The 20363-nt window shown below is 47.6% G+C and overlaps 1 protein-coding gene across 1 annotated transcript in view; it reads left to right on the forward strand.

Annotated features, from left to right (window-relative positions):
* The window catches only part of Marchf10 (membrane associated ring-CH-type finger 10), a 46139-nt gene extending 26225 nt beyond the window's left edge, over nt 1–19914 (forward strand). The window contains exons 3-4 of the mRNA XM_038328686.1: nt 13528–13699; nt 19580–19914. Of these exons, the coding sequence (XP_038184614.1) occupies nt 13528–13699; nt 19580–19914 (507 nt within the window). The remainder of the gene's footprint in view (nt 1–13527; nt 13700–19579) is intronic.
* Nucleotides 19915–20363: the final 449 nt, after the last annotated feature.

Raw genomic sequence — 20363 nt, forward strand, 5'->3', positions numbered from 1 at the left:
TTTCCACCTGGGCTTAGGTGCCCCCTCCCTTCCCGGCACCCTCAGTACGCCCCTTCCCTGCTTGCATCAGCCAGCTCTGCAAGAGGGCTTTCCCGTCAGCGTTTAATCATGATCTAAAAAGAGACCTGCCTCTCCTACCCTGTGCTCCCCTCCCCTCAGTTCCTCTTCTTCACACCCCAAGTTCCCAAGAGAATTATTTACACTGCCTGACTCCGTTTCCCCACCTCCTCCTCACTCCTCAGCCCACTCCAATCTGCTCTGCACACACACTGTTCCCCAGAAATGCTGAGAGACTTCCACATCTCTCCGTGGACCAGATCCCTGTCTACCTTTCCAGCGGCAGCTTTGTGGGGTGCTGGCCGCACTGCCACACTTCCTCCCAGGCATCTACAAAGCCACCTTCCCTTGGCTTCTCCCCATCTCTGGAGGCCTTGCTCTTTCTCATCCTCCGCCATTCTCTTCCTGAATCCTGGGATTCCCGGAGGCGTGGTTCTAATCTCACTCTCTACCTGGGGTTGGGGGAGAAGGGCCTTGTTCTTAGCTTGTATTTGTGCTGTAATCCTCTTGGGCCACAGGGTGAACTCTGTAGATCCCCTCTCTTAGAATTGCTTTCACATGCATAAAACAAGACCCAGGCTTTCAAAGGAAACCACTTTTATCGAAACAGTCATCAAAATATTTTTAGAAAGTTGTGATTCAGTGATGTATGAGCTTCCTTATTGACAAGTTAAATAGCCAGCCATGGGCATGCAGGGTATTTTAAGACATCTGCAGCGAGCTCACGGAGAAGTGAAAGTAGCTGTGAGTTTAGCGGCGAGAAAAGCCGAGGGTCCTGCTAATCCTACTGTGGCTGGTGCCTGCAGACCTCGCTCAACACAGCTTGTGTTTCAGGTGGAGATGAGTGGGCTTTTATAGTAAAGACGTCACCTGTCCCTATCCAAGTTTAGGCCGCGCCAAGGCTTGTTCCCTCTGTACTGCTTAAGGCTGTCTCAGGAACATTTTAACGGCCAAAGTTGAGGGGTGAACTGCCGGTGACTCCCAAATCTAAGCGTCTAGCTCTAATCCCACTCTTGATCCCCAGATTTAATAGTCTACTGTTTTCTCACTCCCTGGACTTGGTTAACACCTCATGCTAATCACAGGCCCCAGGCTAACACCCCCAGCTTGGCCCTGTATTCTTCCCTCAGTGCCATATCATCAAAATTTGTCAGTGTCTCCACCTCCCCTGCCCCATGTCCAGCTCACATCAGTCCCACACATCTTACTGCCCTGGTGTGATTTTGTTGTTGATGGAGGTGGTTTGGTTCCTGTAGCCCAAACTCTCCTCAGCTCCTTATCCTGCTACCTCATCCTCCTGAGTACTGGAATTGCAGGTGTGTGCCATCACACCCTGGACCCGATAATGTTTTGATCCATCTGCCTCCATGACAAAATTATCTCAGTGGTCCCCTAACCCATTCTCCTCCCCTTGCACCTGCGCCCAAATCCCGTTTTCCATACCTTCATAGGGTAGAGTGTTGTTGGCAAGCAAAACAATCTATATGCCTGCTGGAGCCGCTTCTGTGGCTTTTAAAATGGGGACCAAACTTGCTCCTGAAGCTAACACAGCCCTGTGGAACCTGGAGCTGCTTGCTGCTCTGGCCCTGGCCCACGCTGGCCTCGTGCCCTCATCCTTTGCGATTTCTCTCATCTTGCCACATGGTCCACCAGTCCCTCAACCGAAGCTCTTCCCCTGGCTACATGGTTCCTGGGGATGGAGCTCAGGTTCCTTATGTTTGCAAGGTGAACACCCCTGAATCATTCCCCTAAGGCAGCAGGTCTCAACCTTGCTAACGCTGTGACCCTTTAATACAGTTCCTCATGCTGTGGTGACCTCAACCATAAAAGTATTTTCGTTGCTGCTTCATAACTGTGATTTTGCTACTGTTATGAATCATGATGTAAATATCTGATATGCAATCCCCAAAGAGGCCACCACCCACAGGTTGAGAATCGCCACCCTAAGCCCTTAATAAGGGTTTGATCATGCAATCTACTTCTTTTGTTGTTAGGATTTTTTTTGTATTGTTTTGTTTTTCAAGACAGAATTTCTCTGTGTAGTCCTGGCTGTCCTGGACTTGCTCTGTAGACCAGGCTGGCCTTGAACTCACAGAGATCCACCTGCCTCTACCTCCTGAGTGCTGGGATTAAAGGCATGTACCACCACCCCTGCCATCTATAAAATCAGTTTCATGGGATCTGACACCCTCTAGCTTGCCAAAATACGCCCTTTCTCCCTTACGCTGCCTTTGTCACGGTGTCTTACTGCAGCAGCAGGACGGGAGTAAGACACCTACCTACTCTAGCAATCTCAGCCTGTGGAGACCCCTTTGGGGATCGAATGACCTTGCACAGGGGTTGCCTAGGACCATCAGAAAACACAGATGTTTACATTTTTAATATTCATAACAGTAGCAAAATTACAGTTATGAGATAGAAACAAAATAATTTTGTGATTGGGGGTCCCCACAGCACGAGGAACGGTATGAAAGGGTCAGAGCAGCAGGAGGGTTGAGAGCCACTGGCCTACGCCACCCATCCGTTGGCTGGTCTCCGGCAGGTCGGCATGCTCCTGTTAGCACGCCTAAACACTTGAATACGTCTCTAGAACTGGTTGCTTGGGTTTTGTATTTACTCGGGTTTTTTGTTGTTGTTGTTGTTTTGTTTTGTTTTTAGTTGGTGAGCCCTGACTGATTCATAGATCTGTGTCACCCAGACCCCCCAGTGAGTCTTCTGCCACCCAGTGACATTCCCTTGGGCTCCTTTCAAGACAGCCCTTGCCCCGGGAGGTGACTGGCTCTGTTGTCCTTCAGAGAGATCATAGCTTTTTCCTGAGGTGGGATTTCCCTCTGTATGGGAGGGGGGATATAAAGTGAATGCTGGGAGAAAGAAGGGCGGAGTCAGAGAGAAGCCATGTAGCCCCGCTGGAGATAGACACCGGAACTTTTCCCAGAAAGCCTCAGCCTCGTGGCGATACACAGATTAATAGAAATGGGTTAAATTAAGATGTAAGAGTTAGCAAATAAGAAGTTAGAGCTAATGGGCCAAGCAGTGATTTAAATAATATAGTTTCTGTGTGGTTATTTTGGTTCTGGGCAGCCAGAACAAACAAACCATCCTCTTGCAACATGTTTCATCTTTGAAATCTGTTTTTGGAGTTGTTTTGTCTTTGAAGTTTTTGAGCGAGGGTCTTACTATGTAACTCTCAATCCTCCTGCCTCAGCCCTCTTAATACTTGGATTACGAGTGTGTGCTATCACAACCAATAAACAGCTGTTTTCTCTGAATTCCATCTTTTTGGTCATTTTGGATTCTGTTTTGAATTAGGTGGACCGTCGACCTGCTCACTGAGATGGTTCAGTGGCCAGAGGCCCTTGTGGAAGTTTGGTCCCTAACATTCACAGGGTGAAAGGACAGAAACCAGTCCAGCAAGGTTCCTCTGACGTGCCCCACCCCAAGTCACAGACACACAAAATAAACAAATGAAATGTAAAGTAAAAACTAAAAAGGAAATGGGACAAGTATATATTTGTAATAAATTAGATAAATGAGCCTGTGAGTAAAGTGGTAAAATCACATAAAAGTTGCAGATTAAAATTAAAAACTGACCCAAAATGAAAACATTTTGTTATTTTTAAAGATCATGGTTATAAAAGTTACACAGAAAGTTCAGTTTTCTTAGACATCTTTAAATATAAACTGCTGCCATGTCTCTCCAGGATGATTCAGGAACAAAAAGAATGTTAAATCGTTGTGCTGCTTTTAATCTAGAGAGATAAATTCCCACTTTCAGGAGCTTAAGGACTGAACTGAGAAACTCACATGTTCATCACACACCATTTCTCTCAGGGAAAGCTGGAGGCACTCAAGGCGGCCAACGCAAGAATTATGACGTTCATCCATGGAGCAATAGATCCTGCAGACAAAGAACCTAGGAGGATCCATAAAGTTGTATCTCACAGATTTATTCTTAAGAGTCAGATTTGAATCATAATCTGGGAAATATTTCATGTTTATTGCAGGGTGAAACAAATGAATCAAAATAGTAATATAATTAAAGAGCAAATATTTTAAATAGGCAAGGTAAAAGTATAAAAGAAAACCGATTGTGTTGCTATTGCCATGAACTCATGATTTTTATTCTAAAGAAAAGGCGTGTAAGCAATGTCCCTTCTGCAGCAATGGGTTACATGTGGTCCTCCTTCATCCCCACCTTTTTCTTCTCTTCTCTTCTCTTCTCTTCTCTTCTCTTCTCTTCTCTTCTCCTCTCCTCTCCTCTCCTCTCCTCTCCTCTCCTCTCTTCCCTTCTCCTCTCCTCTCCTCTCTTCTCTTCTCTTTTATTTCATTCTTTGCCTCTTTTGACACAGTCTCGTTACATTGCCAAGGCTAGTTTTAAACCTTTGATCCTCTGCCTCAGCCTCCCAAGTATGAGAGCATCTGTCACTTTCTAATAGCTGTCTCAAGCCAGGTGCCGCAGGGGAGGCCTGTGATTACAGCACTTGGGAGGTGGAGGCAAGATTAGGAGTTGTGGCAGCCAGGATCACATGAAACCCTGTCTCAAAAACACCAAAAACTTAAATAGCAATCTCAGGCAACAGAATTAATATTTCTTGAGAAACAGCAAAGGCAGGTAAGGTCTGTTCTGTCTCAAACCCATGACAACTACCAGAGATGCCAACTAACATATCAAAGTGAACTCTGGCCATCCGGTTCTCCCAGAATCCCTTAGCCCCTACCTGTCAGAGAGTCCTCCAGGAACTGACATACCTCTCCAGCCCCTGAACTCTCTGGGCTTTCCATTCCCCCAGCTTCTGTGGAGCCTGTATAATGCAGCCATTTTGACTACACCAGTCTCTTGGCCTTGGCTTCCCTTCTGCACCAGCGACTCCTCTCTTGCTCATCTTCCCCCTCTCCTCACGTGGCACAGCTCAGTGTAATAAGAAGGAGGCCGCTTGTTGGTTCCTGGCTGCTTAGCTCCAAAATAACCACACAGATACTGTATTAATTAAATCACTGCTTGGCCTATTAGCTCTAGCTTCTTATTGGCTAACTCTTACATCTTAATTTAACCCATTTCTATGAATCTGTGTATTGCCACGTGGCAATGGCTTACCCACAAAGTTTCGGCAGGTCTGACTCTGGTGGGGCTCCATGGCTTCTCTCTGACTCCGCCTCCTTTCTCCAAGCATTCTGTTTAGTTTTCCCCGCCTAGCTCTGTTCCCCTACAGCTCTGCTATAGGCCCAAAGCAGTTCCTTTATTAACCAGTGGTAGTCACAGCATACAGAGGAGAATCCCACATCAAGCTCAGTCTGGACAGGTTGACTCTGGACTTTCCTAGATGTCTGTCTCTGTCCCTTTCTCTATTTCCCATATCTACAGTAAACCTCCTCCTCGGCCGTACCTCAGAGCAGCCAGGTCCTTCCTTTTCTTTCTTTTTTCCTTCAAGGTCCAAGACGGACTGGAATGTTTTATTGTACTAGAAAGCAATAGAATATGCTTAGTTTTATATGTTTTAGTCAAAGACTAAAACACAGCTTCAGTGGATTTTCACCATTTTCAATTTTATTGTTTTATTTTGTGGTTGGAGGTGTGCCAAAGTACCCATGAGGAGGTCAGAGGACACTTTGGTTCTCTGCTTCCACCATGTGGGTGTCAGGGAATGAACTCGGGTCATCAGGCTTGGTGCCCTTACCCAAAGAGTCATCTGCTGGACTCACTTTCCATTTTAGATACAAATTTAAGTATCAGAATTTCGAGAGAATTGATTGTGACATAAAGATCACATTGTAAGTAAGCAAATAGACACGAGGAAAGGAAGGCTATGTGTGCACATGCACATGTATGCTCATGGATGTGGAGCCCAGAGGTCACAGCAACTGTCTTCCTTGTTTCTCCACACTATCTTTTGAGTCTTTTGCTGCACCTGGAGTTCAAAGATTGACTAGTATGGATGGCCAGCACACCCCAGGGATCCCCTATCTCCAGCTCCCCAGCATGGGCCCTGCCTTGCTTTTTAATAGGTACAGGAGATCTGAACTCAGGTCCTCATGCTTGTTTAACACACACTTTTTTTTCTTTTTTTTTATTTGGTATTCAACACAGGGTTTCTTAGTAGCTATGGAGCCAGTCCTAGAACTAGCTCTTGTAGACCAGGCTGGCCTTGAACTCACAGAGATTCGCCTGCCTCGGTCTCCCAAGTGCTGGAATTAAAGGCGTGTGCCACCACTGCCCGGCATAACACACACTTTATTGACAAAGCTGTCTCCTCAGCCCCCAGAGAGTGCCTTGTCTGTGGGTGTGTCTGGATGTGTGGGTATGTGGGTGTGTCTGGAGTGGGGGTGTGTAGGGGCCATGTGTCTGTTGGTGGCTCAGGGGTGACTGTGTCTGGAAGCCAAAAATCAGTGCCCAGCATCTTCATCGGTTACCCGCCATTATGTTTAGAGTCATGTTTACAGTCACAGTCTCTCACTGTTCCTGGATTCACTGATGGCCTAGGCTTCTTAGCCTGCAAATTCTGGGGAGCTGATTCTCTTTGCACCCAGCCCCAGCTCTTGGGATGCACAGTATACTATTACACATAGCTTTTTATGTGGTTGCTGGGATTTCAATTCATTTTGAATTTGAATTTAAGTCCTCATATTTGCATAGCAAGCTCTTAGTCATCTGATCCATTCCACAGCCCCCAGAAAATACTTTTTTTTTTAAAAAAAAAGGAAAGGTAATTAAAATTGGGGAAGAAATGTAAAATTATGAAGTCATTGTACAACCTTAACGTAAGTATAAATTTAGGCAAATACATCAAAAGGGGCCAAAATCGTGGAAGAGATGTAGTTCAGGAACAGGCTCAGCTATTCAACAAGTGTCAAAGAATCATTCCACAGTCGACCACAAATTACTAAGGCAGAAACATGGGCCTTTCCCTTGGCGAGCTCTGGTGGTCCAGCGCTTGCTGGGCATCAAGCATGGCTGACTGTATGAGGACGCCGTAGCCATGTGAGCGCTGGTCTGGCGTTACAGAGATGGACATCACATCCCCATAAATATTTATACTCCAAAGATGGAATTGGATTTGCTTATGAGGAAGCACCCAGAAAATACCGTGTGAGACTCTGTCTCTTCAAAATAGTCCAGAGTGTAAAAAAGCAAAAAAAGGTCCAAGAAACTAAAGGGACACAACTCGCCATGCAAGCCCATCAGTCCCAACAAGTAGCTGAAAAAACAGCGTGGGCACATGTAGGTTTGAATATGCTCTTTATATCTGATTAATATTATGGAACTATTAGTATTATTTTTTTCTTTTAGGTTAGAGAAGTAGTGTTGTGGCTTAGTGGAAATGCCTTTTAACAGGAAGTGCACTCTGAAGTGTCCGTGGGTAAAGCGCCTTGAAGTCTGGCCAATTTGAAACTATTCAGAAACAGAACATTGAATGCTAAGGAGATGGCTTAGTGGGCAAAAGCACTTGCGTGAATGCCTGGAAAATCTGAGTTCTGTTCCTGGAACCGACCGTGGAAGGAACGAAGCAGCAGCACAAGGTTCTCTCTGGCTTCCATGTCCATACTGTGGCACGCACACCGCCAGCCACCTCACAACAGTGGAGGTGGTGATGGGAAGAATAGAAGAGAGAAACTCAGCAACTTGACACAGAGATAACAGCTGTTAAGGCAGAGGTGGTGGCGCACACCTTTAATCCCAGCACTCAGGATGCAGAGGCAGGTGGATCTCTGAGTTTGAGGGCAGCCTGGTCTACAGAGTGAGTTCCAGAACAACCAGAGCCATATAGTGAGACCCTGTCTCAAAAACAAATTTTAGAAAAGCTAATATTTATATTGCGCACACACAGAATAAATTTCAGCATTGTTCTCTACTTGGAAATGGCCTGCAGGACCACATTCTATTGCAGTGACTCCCAAACCTCTGCTCTAAGAACTAGCTAGGGGTCGAGAGCTGGCTCAGTTGGCAAGGGCATTTATCACACATACCTGGTGACCTGAGTTTGATTCTCAGAGCCCACAGAAAGGTGGAGGGGAAAACCAATCCCACAAAGTTGTCCTCTGACCTCTCTATGAACACTGTTGCATGTGGGCCCATACATATGCATCTTGCACACACATCTCTCACACACACATATACACAAACACACACAAAAATAAAAATTTTTAAAGAAATCTGGCTGGATGTGATAACACAGGCCTTTAATGTCAGAACTTAGGAGGGAGAGTCAGGCAGATCTCTGTAAGTTCAAAGCCAGACTGCTCTGCACAGTCAATATCAAGACAGTCAGGACTACACAGTAAAATCCTGTCTCAAATAAAGAAACAAGGATGGAAAGGAGTTAAAGAAAGAAACAAGGATGGAGAGAGAGAGAGAGAGAGAGAGAGAGAGAGAGGGAGAGAGAGAGAGGAGAGAGGACAAAGGAAAGGAAAAAAGAAGGAAGAAAGAAGAAACAAAAGATAAAGGAAAGAGAGAAGAAAGGAAGAAAGAAAAATAATTATGTATGTATAGCATGTGTCAAAAATATAGTCAGTTGACAATTTCAGTAGCTCTCCCTCTGGACTTTCCCCTGAGTCTGTTCCACAGTGGAATGGATAATCATCTCAAAGCAAATCTTGAAACTCACCTCCCTATCCAACTTCCGACCAATAGTGGTCAAATGTCATGAAGACCTGACTCACTAAGGACATTGTTGCTCTCGCTTGGACCAGAGCCTTGGACGGGATCCTCCCAGCCTGGAGGTGTGACCATCTGAGGGCAGGCTGCAGGCAGGAAAGCCCTGTCCTCAGAGCCAGGGCTAGGGACAGAGGCCGTGATGGCCATGCATACAACAGCCCCTGCCGACTCCCGAAAGCACCTCGGAGCTGACTCGCAGATCAGTGTCTCCTCGCGCTGATCTCATCTTGGCACCGCTGGCAGCCATGTCTTTAAGTGAGGGACGAATGAATTGAAGGGGCAGTGTGAGTTGGGTATGTGATACCCATTCCCGAAGAAATCTCCAAAAGACCATCAGTCCGCATTCCTTACTGTTGTTCAATTTTCTAAAGACTTCACTTGATGGCCTCAAAATGTCCTGAATGCATGGTAAAGACTTGCTGGTCGTAGGCTCCTTCGCTCTGCACAAGAGAAAGGTTAGCCTGCCTTGAATGGTAAGAGCTTCCGGCTAGAACACGCTTTGTACTGACTTGTATGCATCTGTTTACATCGCATCCCTGCTTATCCAAAGCGACCCTCCGTTCCCAGGCATGGCTTTTATGCACGAGGCACAATTTGATGTAGACCTTGGGGACAAGCACTCTGAAGACACTCATTTGTGCACAGAGTTTCCTCGCCAACCTCCGTGTGTGTTGTCCCTGTTGACTGTCAAGGTTCATTGCCTTGACCGCGGCTTTTTATAATCTCCTGAGACTAAATTTATTCCCAACATAATAGAGCCCCAGTCACTCTCTCTCTGGCACCAGCCTGTCAGTCCTCTGCCTCTTCCCTCCTGCCCCATCTCTGCTGTGTTAGAAGAGCCACTTAGCTCAACACATGGCAAAATCTGGCTCGGTGAGCACCCATCAGCCTTCAGCCCCACACTCCAGGGAGGGAGGAGGGGGTGGACAAGTGAAAACCGAGTTCCTGGGTCTTGGAAAGGAACCATCAGGCAAGAGTTGGAAAATAAGGCTTTTCGGTCCCTGGCTGCTTGAGTCTGCGTGTCTTCTGGGCTCCTCTGTTGTCAGCTGTTCACATCCAGTAACGCGAGGTCCGGGATTTTAGTCCCTCTTACGTTCTGTGGGAGATGACTTCCCGTTCTTCGCCTGTCCAGTGTCTCCACTCTCCAGGAGCTCTGACTTGAAGCCTTCAAAACATTGTCAAGTTAAGACTAGGGGTGTGGCTCAGTGGTAGAGCTTCCTGACCAGTACACAGAGGCCCTGGGTTCAATTCCCAGCATGGGGAAGGGAGGGAGGAAAGGAGGGAGGGGGAAAGAGAAGGGAGGGAAAGATTTAAAACCAAACAAACTGTTATGTTACTAAGTTGTTCCCCATTGCCTGGCGCTAACCTTCCCTAATTAACCAAGTCCCCTTGAGAGCCTTTCTCTGGACCAGTGGTTCTCAACCTTCCTAACGCTGTGACCCTTTAATATAGTTCCTCATAGTTCCTCATGTTGTGGTGACCCCAACCCTAAAATTATTTTCATTGTGACATCATAGCTGTAATTTTACTGCTGTTGTGAATCATAATGTAAATATCCGATGTGCAGGATAGCTAATGTGTGACCCCAAGGGCTCACGACTCACGGGTTTAGAACCACTGCTCTGGAGTTTAGCGTGTACTGGTGTGATCTTCTACAGTCTACTTTATTATGCATGATGCCAGAAGAACAAATTGGGGAGTCTTTGGAAAACCTGAAATCCACAATTAATAATACTTCATAAAAAAATAGTCTTGTCAATCAGTTTGAGTTAACACAGCTTCATTAGGACCCATATCAAGTTTCTTATATTAGATTGCGCTCATAGAGGCTGCGTTTGTTTGTTTGTTTGTTTGTTTGTTTGTTGCTTGCTTGCTTGTTGTTTCGCCTCTTCACTGTTGGGACTTTGGCTTTGAAAGACAGAGCTGGTTTTCTGCTTCCCAAAGAATACAGCTGCTTCCACTGTCATGTGACATTTCAACTTCGGAGCATATGGAGAAGAAATGGAAACTGTAAATTTCAAGATTATAACAGGAAAAGACAGTTCTGAACTCCACTTGACATTAAAAAAAAAATCGTTAGGGTTGATTTGATGAATCTCCAGACATTGCTAAATATTTGCCATTAGAGCTTTGCTATCTGGAAAAAAACTTAGGCCATATTTTCTTAAGGCTGCATGACTCTCGGCTGGCTAGCATGACAATCATATATTCTATGGTCTGTAGACGACACCAGAGTACCGCAGAAGACGACCCCCGCCCTCTGTTCACACGTCCCAGATTGAGAGGCATCCGTCCAATAGGATTGCTTGCACTGGGATGTTTGGCTTCGGTTTCACTGGGTAACAAAGGTCCAGTCGCTAATTTTGAAAGTGGCAGAAAGTGAATGACAAAGCATAAGAGCTGACACAGGACGCAGGGACGGGAATGCAGTGTCATCGTAAGTGGTGTATGCATTGCGTCTCATCCCATGGGTCATGAGGAAACACCGAGTGTAGGTGGTGGTCACAGAGGAGGACGTCTGAAGAATGAGAGAATAATAATAACCAACAAGCTACAATAGACCTGCCCCGTGTCGGTGGTTACTAACCGTCAGAACCAGACCCGCCGCCCACAAGCCTCATGTTGGGCGTTTTAAATGCCATACATTAGTGCCAGAATGAGTTCCTATAGACTCTCACACTCTCTCTGGAAGGATGATCCTTGCCCTCCTGACGGCAATTGGATTTTCATGACAGGAGCCAGGTGAGAGTAGTTAAGGGTCTGAGGGAACATAGCAAAGACCAAAAAGATTAAAAAATAAATATTTAAATGCTGAAGTGACAGGTTTGAGATTGCTCATTGAGACGCGAGGGAAAGGCCTGTCGTCATGCCCAGGAGTACCGCAGGCCTGCTATTGGACCCTTCTGTTTTCAAACAACACCCCCCCCTCCCAAGGCGCTGGTTTCTGGACTGCTGAGAACGATGTCCACCTGGTAGTAAAGATGACCAGAAGCCAGAGAAGGATGCACTCCGCTCCCAGGGGCTCAGTCCTCTTTGACAGGTTAATTGGTCAAACTTGGTCAGTGCTTCTAAAGAACGGTGGTTAAACAAGCGGAACAGCCACCCCATAAAGAGCCTTTACCATGTCCTCCCAGTCCCTGTGCCTGGGGCAAGCAAGGCAGTGCAGCCTGGCTGAGGGTGTCTTAGCTGGAGCAGTGGGTGCTTTGCTGCAGGCTGGAGATGTGTGGGCTAAAGTATAAGGCCCCCTGTGAGGGGACTACTCAGCTCACAGGCTGTCTGGGGAAGAAAAATCTGTCCCTGGCTCCCTGCTACTCTTGTGGGAATCTAAACCCATGACTCCGGCTTCCATCACCCAATCATAACCACAGCCTCCAACATCAGAATTCAAGTTTGCCAAACACCCACTTTGCTGAGAATAGAGAGCTCATCTCATGCTCAGAAATGACCTCATGATTCATCTTTGACATTTCAAGAATCCTTTTCAAAGATTTCTATTAAGTCCCAGAACTGAGAGTGGAGAGGAGAAGAGCAGATCCATTGTCTCCTCCTCTGGCTGTCCCTTTATCTGAGGGTGGTCTGTTTTCTGAAAACGGATGGAGCGACAATAATTATTTGTTTGAAAGCTGTAGCCAAAACCTAAATTTAAAAATAAGATTTGTCCTCATGGAAAATAATGGTTTGTCCACCTGTGGATATATAGACTTCTGCCCGGAAGACTGTCAAGTGGAGATCTTTTATTTTTTTAAGAGTTCCATTTGTCTTACGTTGCACCCAATAATTCAGAGCTATTCAGCGTATTTTCCTGAGTCAGGAGCCACTAAAATGAAAATGCCACAACTGTCAGCAAGACCGAGGAGCAAGATCAATACCAATTGCGACAGTTGGGGAGGTGCCAGGGGTGTTAATTTGGCATTGCCTCCCTGTAAAAGACCACATTTTCAGAGAGGTTTCTCATGCTGGGCTAATGTGCCATGCAGGAGACCCTCCCGAGACCCAAAGGTGGGAAAAGCCCTTAGGATTTTGCTTGTGGCAAAAGGAATGGCCTCGCAAAACATGCCAGAGCCAGGACCTGAAGCCACAAGGCTGTACTTAAATCACACTTGGAGGCAGGGTCTTGACTAGCATTTATATTGTTTGCATCATTTCTTTGATAGGGAAAAGTGTGGCAAAGTGTAAAACTGTTGAATGCTTGGATAATTTTTATCGCATCTGTACGCCTGGGTTGAGATGCTTTGACACTGTAGGAATTGTGACTTGTCCTCATGTGGATTTATACTGTCTGCTTTTTTAGAAGACAGAGAGGAAGGAACTTCTTAGGAGATTCATCCCTCTTGTGCAATAATTTAGAATATTGAAACTGAGATCTGACTCAATCAGTATGAACTACATAATCTAAATTTCCTTTTCATTGTCAAGCACATGAATTAGCATAAGGGACATTTTCCTTCACCCGTCCTCCAAACAGTTCAAATCTCAAAGAGCAAACACTTTAAAAGTGCCTCCTTTCTCTATGGCTTTAAGCATGAGCTATTTAATGGTCATCAAATTACTTAAGGGTCAGAAACGTATTCTGTCATAGATGCCCCACAGCAGACTCAGAAGTGCAGTCTCTTCAATATGTTGCTGTTTTGTCAAAGCTGGTCCTCCCTGCCCATCGAAACTTCCCTGACCACAGATGGCGCTGAGTGATAAAACCCAACAAGAGGCTCTGAGCTGCTTGCTGCTGGAGGCCCCACTGCCTCTCCTGCCTCTCCTGCCTCTGTGCTTAGCGAAGGTGACGCCCCAGCCTCTGAGACTCACACATCTTCCATTTTCCACAGAGTTCCAGTGAGGAGGATTGTCTAAGTGAACCCAGATCATCTACCAAACTACCTACGGCTAAGTGCGAGCCCAGACTTCCAGCCATCGACCAAATTTCAGTCAAGCAGAAACACAAAAGTACCATGACTCCAAAGAAGCCAGAGAAAGCGAGCCCCAGCAAACCCTCCCCAGGTGAGTGGCTTCCTTATTGAAATCCACATCCAGCATCCCAGCCTTAATGTTCACTGCGGGCAGGTGGAATTAATTGACTGACCCTAGGGCTTGCCAAGTGGCCAGTTTAGGTCTGGAAGGCCAATGGCCCTGTGCAAACGACAAAATGAATCTCACAGTATAATATGCCTCCATATCTTCAGGCCCAATTCTCCACTTCCTGTGCCACTCCTAACAAATGCCTCCTTTTCATCTTGGTCACAGTTCTGAGGAGGGGTAGATAAAGGCGTTTGGCCCCAGGTATCAAGTTTTATGACTCGGCCAAGAGGAGCTTTCAAAAGCATCTGAGTGACATAATTTACAGCTGAGAGCGAGAGTAATAAAGTCCTCCAGTCCCGGGAAGTCCTCTCAGGGAGAACTTGATAAATCCCCCTTTTGTGTGATTTGGTAAATAACTCACTCTCAGGCTGCCTTTGAAGCTAAGACAGGCTTCTTCTTGAGCAGGAGAGATTCATAGTATCCAGCAAGAAGCTAACATTGATGGAAAGTTTAGAATGCCTCAGGCTCGGCCCGTCCCATCAAAGCCCACATCTGTGGCACAAACCCGTGTCCTCTGGGAACCACACATACATTGGGGTAGCTAGGCGGGAAGGTCTGCCTCCTGGGAAAGGAGCCAGACTGACTGCTGAAGAATTCGTAAACAGCAAGCACCATGTGATTTGTTGAAACCCCAATCGCAGTTTCTCCCTAACCCTAAATAGCCGCTGTCATGCAGCCACTGTCTGCTTAAATCGGAATGCATTTTCAGAAAACGGCACCTTTCACTCAGATGAACCACCCACATTTTCTTGTTTTAATGAAGTCAAGACCAAATTGACTTCTAAACTGTTGTCCTCTCGGGCAAAGCGCCAGCTTCTGCTCCTCCTTTCATCATGGTGGCAGGGGGTGGGGGAGTGTTTGAAAGACTTCTAGTAGGGATTAGGCTTGTAATCCAACTACGTTAAGGCCAGTATAGAATAGATGAGGTCACCCAGCAAGCACTGTGTTGAGTTGAGGCTGGGTTTTGATCACTCTGCGCTAAGGCTAAGCACAAATCACGCAACTCCGTCCTTTCGATGTGATATTTAGCCTTCTCACTGAAACCTGGTAGCTGATGTCCTGTCTGCCATGGAGAAGAGTCCTCAAAATGAACCTCTGAGGTCCACTCCGCGGCTCAGTTTGTCTGACTAGCAATACAGATGTTTTTCAGACTGAGCAAGCTCCGTGAGGAACTCGAAACAATGACAAACAGGGAATGAATTCACTTTCCATTCTATAAAACATCAAACTTGAAGAATTATCACGTTGAAGAGCACCAAGGTTTAGGCAAGAGATCCATGTTGGCAGAAGGGTGGCTTTTTCAGCACACGGGAGATGGGATTTGTAGCAAAACACGTTTTCCAGCCACTATCTCTATCATCCTGTTATGTTCCAGGTAGCACTCAAGACCCATAGAGCTAGGAGCTGGATGGGGCCGGCTGCCCAGTCAGCACAGTGGTCCTGGAGGTTGATATCAGTGCTGTAGAGGCTGAGAGGGCACAGCAAGCTGAGTATAGCCCCAGCGGCACAGTGCTTGCCTACCATACCCGAGGCCCCAGGTTAGAAGGGAGGAACAGCAGTGGAGAAAGAAGCTAAGACCGGCTGCAGCAAACACATCTGTAACCTCAGAACTCAGGAGGCTGAATTAGCCTGATTAGCAAAGTGAAAGCCTTCAGATTTAAACTGAGTTGGCTGAGGAAAGCTTGGGAGCTGAGGATGGTCACAGAACACAGTTTAATTCAGATAAATACTTGCTATGACAGAAAAGAGGATTTGGTACCTGAATTATCTGGACTCTGATCTAATTCGCAAGCAGCATCCAGTGTCTTGCTTCATATTTCTCAAGATTCGGGGGTGAACCAAAATTGACATTATGTCACTGAAACTAACTTCCACATGAGACTTAAGCAACACAGAAGCTGGGGACAGGGTGAACCCCCTTTGGGACATCTGCCTCCCAGGTTAGCCTTCCTTCAATGTCGTGTTACACCAGCCTTTCCCAGGTGAAAAACATGCTTGAGAGCGGGACTTGCTTTACCCTAACTCTGTGGGCAGACAGCCTGTATCACAGAGTCTCGCTGGGTGTCATCTGCGCCTGGAAACCCGGGCACGGCGATCGAGAACCTAGGCCCTCTCTGGGAAGATGCTCCCACTGCTCCGCACAGTCTGTCTGTCCTGGGGAGGGTGCAGGGTTGAGCTCTGTGCTCCACAGCTGTTTGTGGACAAGCTGACCCCAGTGTTCCTCTTCAGCCCTCTCAGGATGGTGGCAACTGCAGCTTATGGGACAGTGCTTTGCAGACCCAACGCTTGGACTCTCACCAGGGCCCCATTTGTGTCTTTTTGGAATTGCTCTGTTCCTCAGTTTTGTCACCTGTGAAATGGAGGGACAGAGATGACAACAGGATCTGTCTGCTGGATAAAAATGTAGACTCAGTGATACACACTTATTTTCTTCACAAAAATTGGAGATGTGTGCTCAGACACTCACAGGGGACTGTAGAGGGGGCTCGGTGGTTAAAGCACATGTTACTCTTGCAGAAGACCTGAGTTCCAAAGCCAGTGCCTATGCTGTGCTCACAACCATCCATAACTCTCCAGTCCCAGAGCGCCAGGGCCGCCTGCTGGCCTCTCTAGGCAGCAGGCATGAGCACGGTGCACATATGTACATGCAGGCAAAACACGCATACACATAAAAATAGGTAAGTCTGAAAGAAAAACGTTAATCTCTCATGTACACCTGTACTGCATTCTGAACACCAATAGGAAAAGCCAGCTAATCAGACATTGCTTCCCCAGCCAGAGATAGCGACTATCTCTCAGAAGACATGAAAAGTTTAGGCAGCATGTCAAGACACAGCCAGGTCTGACATACAATGGATTCAAAAGATCTTCAAGGTGAACTCTGGCGTAGAATGGGAAATAAACCTGGCAGGGTTGCATAGCGGTTTGGAATTCCATGAGACCCGGAGCAATCAGCAGACCCCAGTGGGAAGCACAGGGTGCAGGCTCCATGCGGACACTGGGGTTTCCAAGACCTGTTTGCTCCTGGCTGGGAAAGGAGTTGAGTCTCCTTCCCAGGACACAGAAAGGCATCCAGAGGTCACTGTGATGAGGGTCACGGCGCCTGGAGTCCTGCGGCTCTCTACCCCAGAGCCAGGCCTTAGGCAGCCTCCCAGCCCTCTCCTGCCGCTTTCACCTGGCGCTCAAGCAGAGCCGCCTCCAGTTAGGTTCCAGGAAAATGGATCTGGATACAGTCCTGGGAGCCTGCTTCCAAAATCCTGCCCTTTACAACAAAGCCAAGTGTTCGGAAATGCTCCTCACTTATTATTAAGTTCGATGTGTAGTTATTACCAGGCTCAGATTGGTAGGAGGAGCAAGACCCCGGTGGCCTTATCACGGCTTATCTCAAAGGCCCGTTCTTGTAAAACTCAGCGAAAGCAGTGAATTCAGGTTTTAAAAGATAAAAGTCCGAAATAGCTGTGGTTGCTTTTGGATTAGGAAATGTTTATTCAAAGAGCAGTGTGGAGGACGAGTCTCAGGGCAAATCCTAAATCTTCATCATTTGCCTTGCAAGTAAACGCACTTGAAGATTTTCTCAGAAAGGCCACGGTTAATGGGTTTCTCAGCAAGTCCAGCTGACGCCCGATGACTTTCCAAGCTGTCTATCCCAGCCAGAAAAAACAAAAACAATATAAATGAATCCTCCTGGCTTTATAGAGAGCATCATAATTTTCAGCCCATTATTGGTGATTATATGACGTCATGGCTCAAAATGCCAGCTCTGCTTTGGAGCCTTACAAATGTTAAGCTGACAACCTCCCTGAACTCAGTATCCTCATCCGTAAGATGGAGTTGCAGTATTGCCTACTTTAGCAAAGAGAGGGGGGTTAAGTCCCTGGGTGCTAGCTACCCCTCAGGGAAACATTGGACAGGCCAGTGGAAAGGCCAGGAAGCCTCTGGATGTCTGCGTGTAATGAGAGCGCTGTCCACTGCCAGAAGGACCCCAAGGACCTTCGGGGAGCAAGTGGTATTGAAATTTGCAATAACAGCAGTGACAGAGGACAGCTAAAGAAGACTAGAAAATAACCACACGTAGAGAAAACCGAGAGAATTACAAACTGCTCCATCAGACCTTTAGGATAGGCAGTGTGTACATGGATCCTGTCTAGCAGGACACTCTTGAGTGTCCTCTGGATTGAGCCCCCCACCCCCCGTAGGTAATGTTTTCTGTCAGATGGCTGCAGTTTTCACCGTTCAGTTTAGAATCGGAACTGATCTTAGCTGCGGCATTTCACAGCACTGTCGGGCTCTAGGTCACTGGGGAGATGCTTCTCCCAGGTCCCAACTCTTAGCTTCCCATCATTGTGAGGCAGCTGACTTTGAAAATATTTACTTGTGAGATGGCTCAGTGGGGTAAGAGCACTTGTCACCAAGCCTGATGACCTGAGTTCAATCACACACACACACACACACACACACACACACACACACACACACACACGCATTCTCCCCCCCCCGACTCACACTAAATAGATTTTTTTTTAAGTTTGTAAAATTCATTTGTCTCTTAGTTTTAGAGGTTCCAGCCCAAGATTATATGACCTGCTTTGGGGCCTTCAGTGAAGTCACGTATCACAGCAGGAGTAGCTGTTGGGGGACAAAGGGCTGCCTCATGGTCAGGAAGCAAAAGAGGAGGGGACAAGGTCCTATGGTCTCCCTTTGAGAACATATTCCCAATGACCTAAAGGACCTCCCACAAGGCTCTGCCTCCCAGGAGCACCATCCTAAACTCTAAACCTGTAGGAGCTCCAATCCAAACCCTAGCAGCACTGGAATCTGGGGAGTGAGGTTCAGTACTGTTCTGAGCAGTGTGCACAAAGGTGTCTCAGGGCCAAGGTTTAGGCATCCTCCCCCCCAGGCTTACTTTCCAAATGCCAAAACTTACAGCTTCTGATCCCATGGGTTTGGGTAAGCTGCGACTGTGTTTCTAAGTCCTGGTCTAGAGAGGAGCAAGGCTACAGATCTCGGAAACCATCTGCCTCAGACTATAGATGAGGAAACAGGTTCAGAGACTCTAAGCCATGGATTCAAGGTGACCTAGCTGGCTGGTGGCAGGCGTGAGGGAGTCACTCCGAATGCCTGCCGACTCCATCAGGCATGCATACTCTGCTCCGGGGAGGTTGGCAGTGAGAATGGAAGGTTCATCAACAAGTCATTAATTTCCCTTGAACGCCTCTCTGGCCCACCTGCCTTCCCCCCATGCTCTGGGTTCCTCTCCGTCCCCTTGAGCCCACCAGGATCTCTCTGTTTCTTTCTCCTTTCCCCGGCTTACCCTCCGCAGTAGAAAGGCCAGGTTAGGGCATATCTGCAGCCTCCTACCAGGGGGGCAGCTGGAAAACCGGAGGGAGAGAACTTACTGGAAGGGAGACCCTGCAGACCACCATCTGTGGCTGCCAGAACAGCTCGTTAGGCTGGCTGTGGGCGATAAGAACACAGCCGAAGCTTCCACGCGGCTACCTCAGGACGTTCTGAGGCGCTGGCCTGGGAAGCACTTCCCTGCATCTGCCAGGGCTGCATGAAGCTATTGCCTGGAAGACAGTTTGAAGGTGATGCCACTTTGAGTAGCTCACTGCTGTTGACTCAGACCTGAGCAAGATGCCTCCTGGGCAGGAGCCAAGTCCACTCACACCTGCGGCACCCAGACACAACACTCCCATCCTCCAAAGAACCTTTTTTGGGGGAGTTTTTATTCATTCACAGACTTTTTTAAATGTCCTCTCCCCGTGAAGGCTGCTTCCTGATTGCTCTTTCTCTTTTGTGCAGGTGACAGCAGCGAGCACCCCCTGTTCTGTGTTGAATATTCCCCTTACTGCTCCGTATTTGCTTTCTCCCCCGTCCTGCAGCCCAATGCCAGCTACTGCTGCCTCCTCCTGCCGCTAGTTCCGCCTGTCTCCCAAGGGGCCCAGGGCCCTTCTCCTGCCCTCCCACCTGCCGTCTTCCCCACCTTTACCAGCCTGCCATCAGCCTCGCCGAGCCCCTTGCCTGGGTCTCCGGCATCCCTCTGCTATTTCCCGGTCTCCCAACCGACTCCAGCTGAGACCCCTGTGCTGTGCCTACCGGGCCCCAGAAGGCCCAGTAAAATTTACCTCATGTGGTAAGTCACCCCTGGCAAGGCACACAGCACAGAAGAGTCAGGGAAAAGGGGGACAGCAGAAAGCAGGAGGACAGGAGCAGGGCCAGAGCAACACCAGAAGCTGTCAGGGAACAGGAAGAGGAGACAGGACTGGCACCCCTTCCCCCGGAGATGAGCGTCTCCTAGCCATAAAGGAGCGAATGACCAATAAAATCCCGTCATCTCTGGAGATGCCTCTGATTTCTGAACTCTTGTGTCGTACACTACTTGGGACATCACCATCACAAACCCGGCAGGCTCTTCTGGGTCTGGCCATAGCCTTGGCCGGTGACAAGGGTGACACCAGGCCGGTGGTTCTGAAAGCACACACCCTGAGACAGAGAGATCCAGCCAGGACCACGTGGGCGAGGAGGGACAGATTAGAGGGCGCAGTTGGTATTTGCAGTTCCCTCTCCTGCCTACTTATTAGGCTTT

This window comes from Arvicola amphibius, chromosome 4 (genome assembly GCF_903992535.2).
Source record: "Arvicola amphibius chromosome 4, mArvAmp1.2, whole genome shotgun sequence".
Lineage (NCBI taxonomy): Eukaryota > Metazoa > Chordata > Mammalia > Rodentia > Cricetidae > Arvicola > Arvicola amphibius.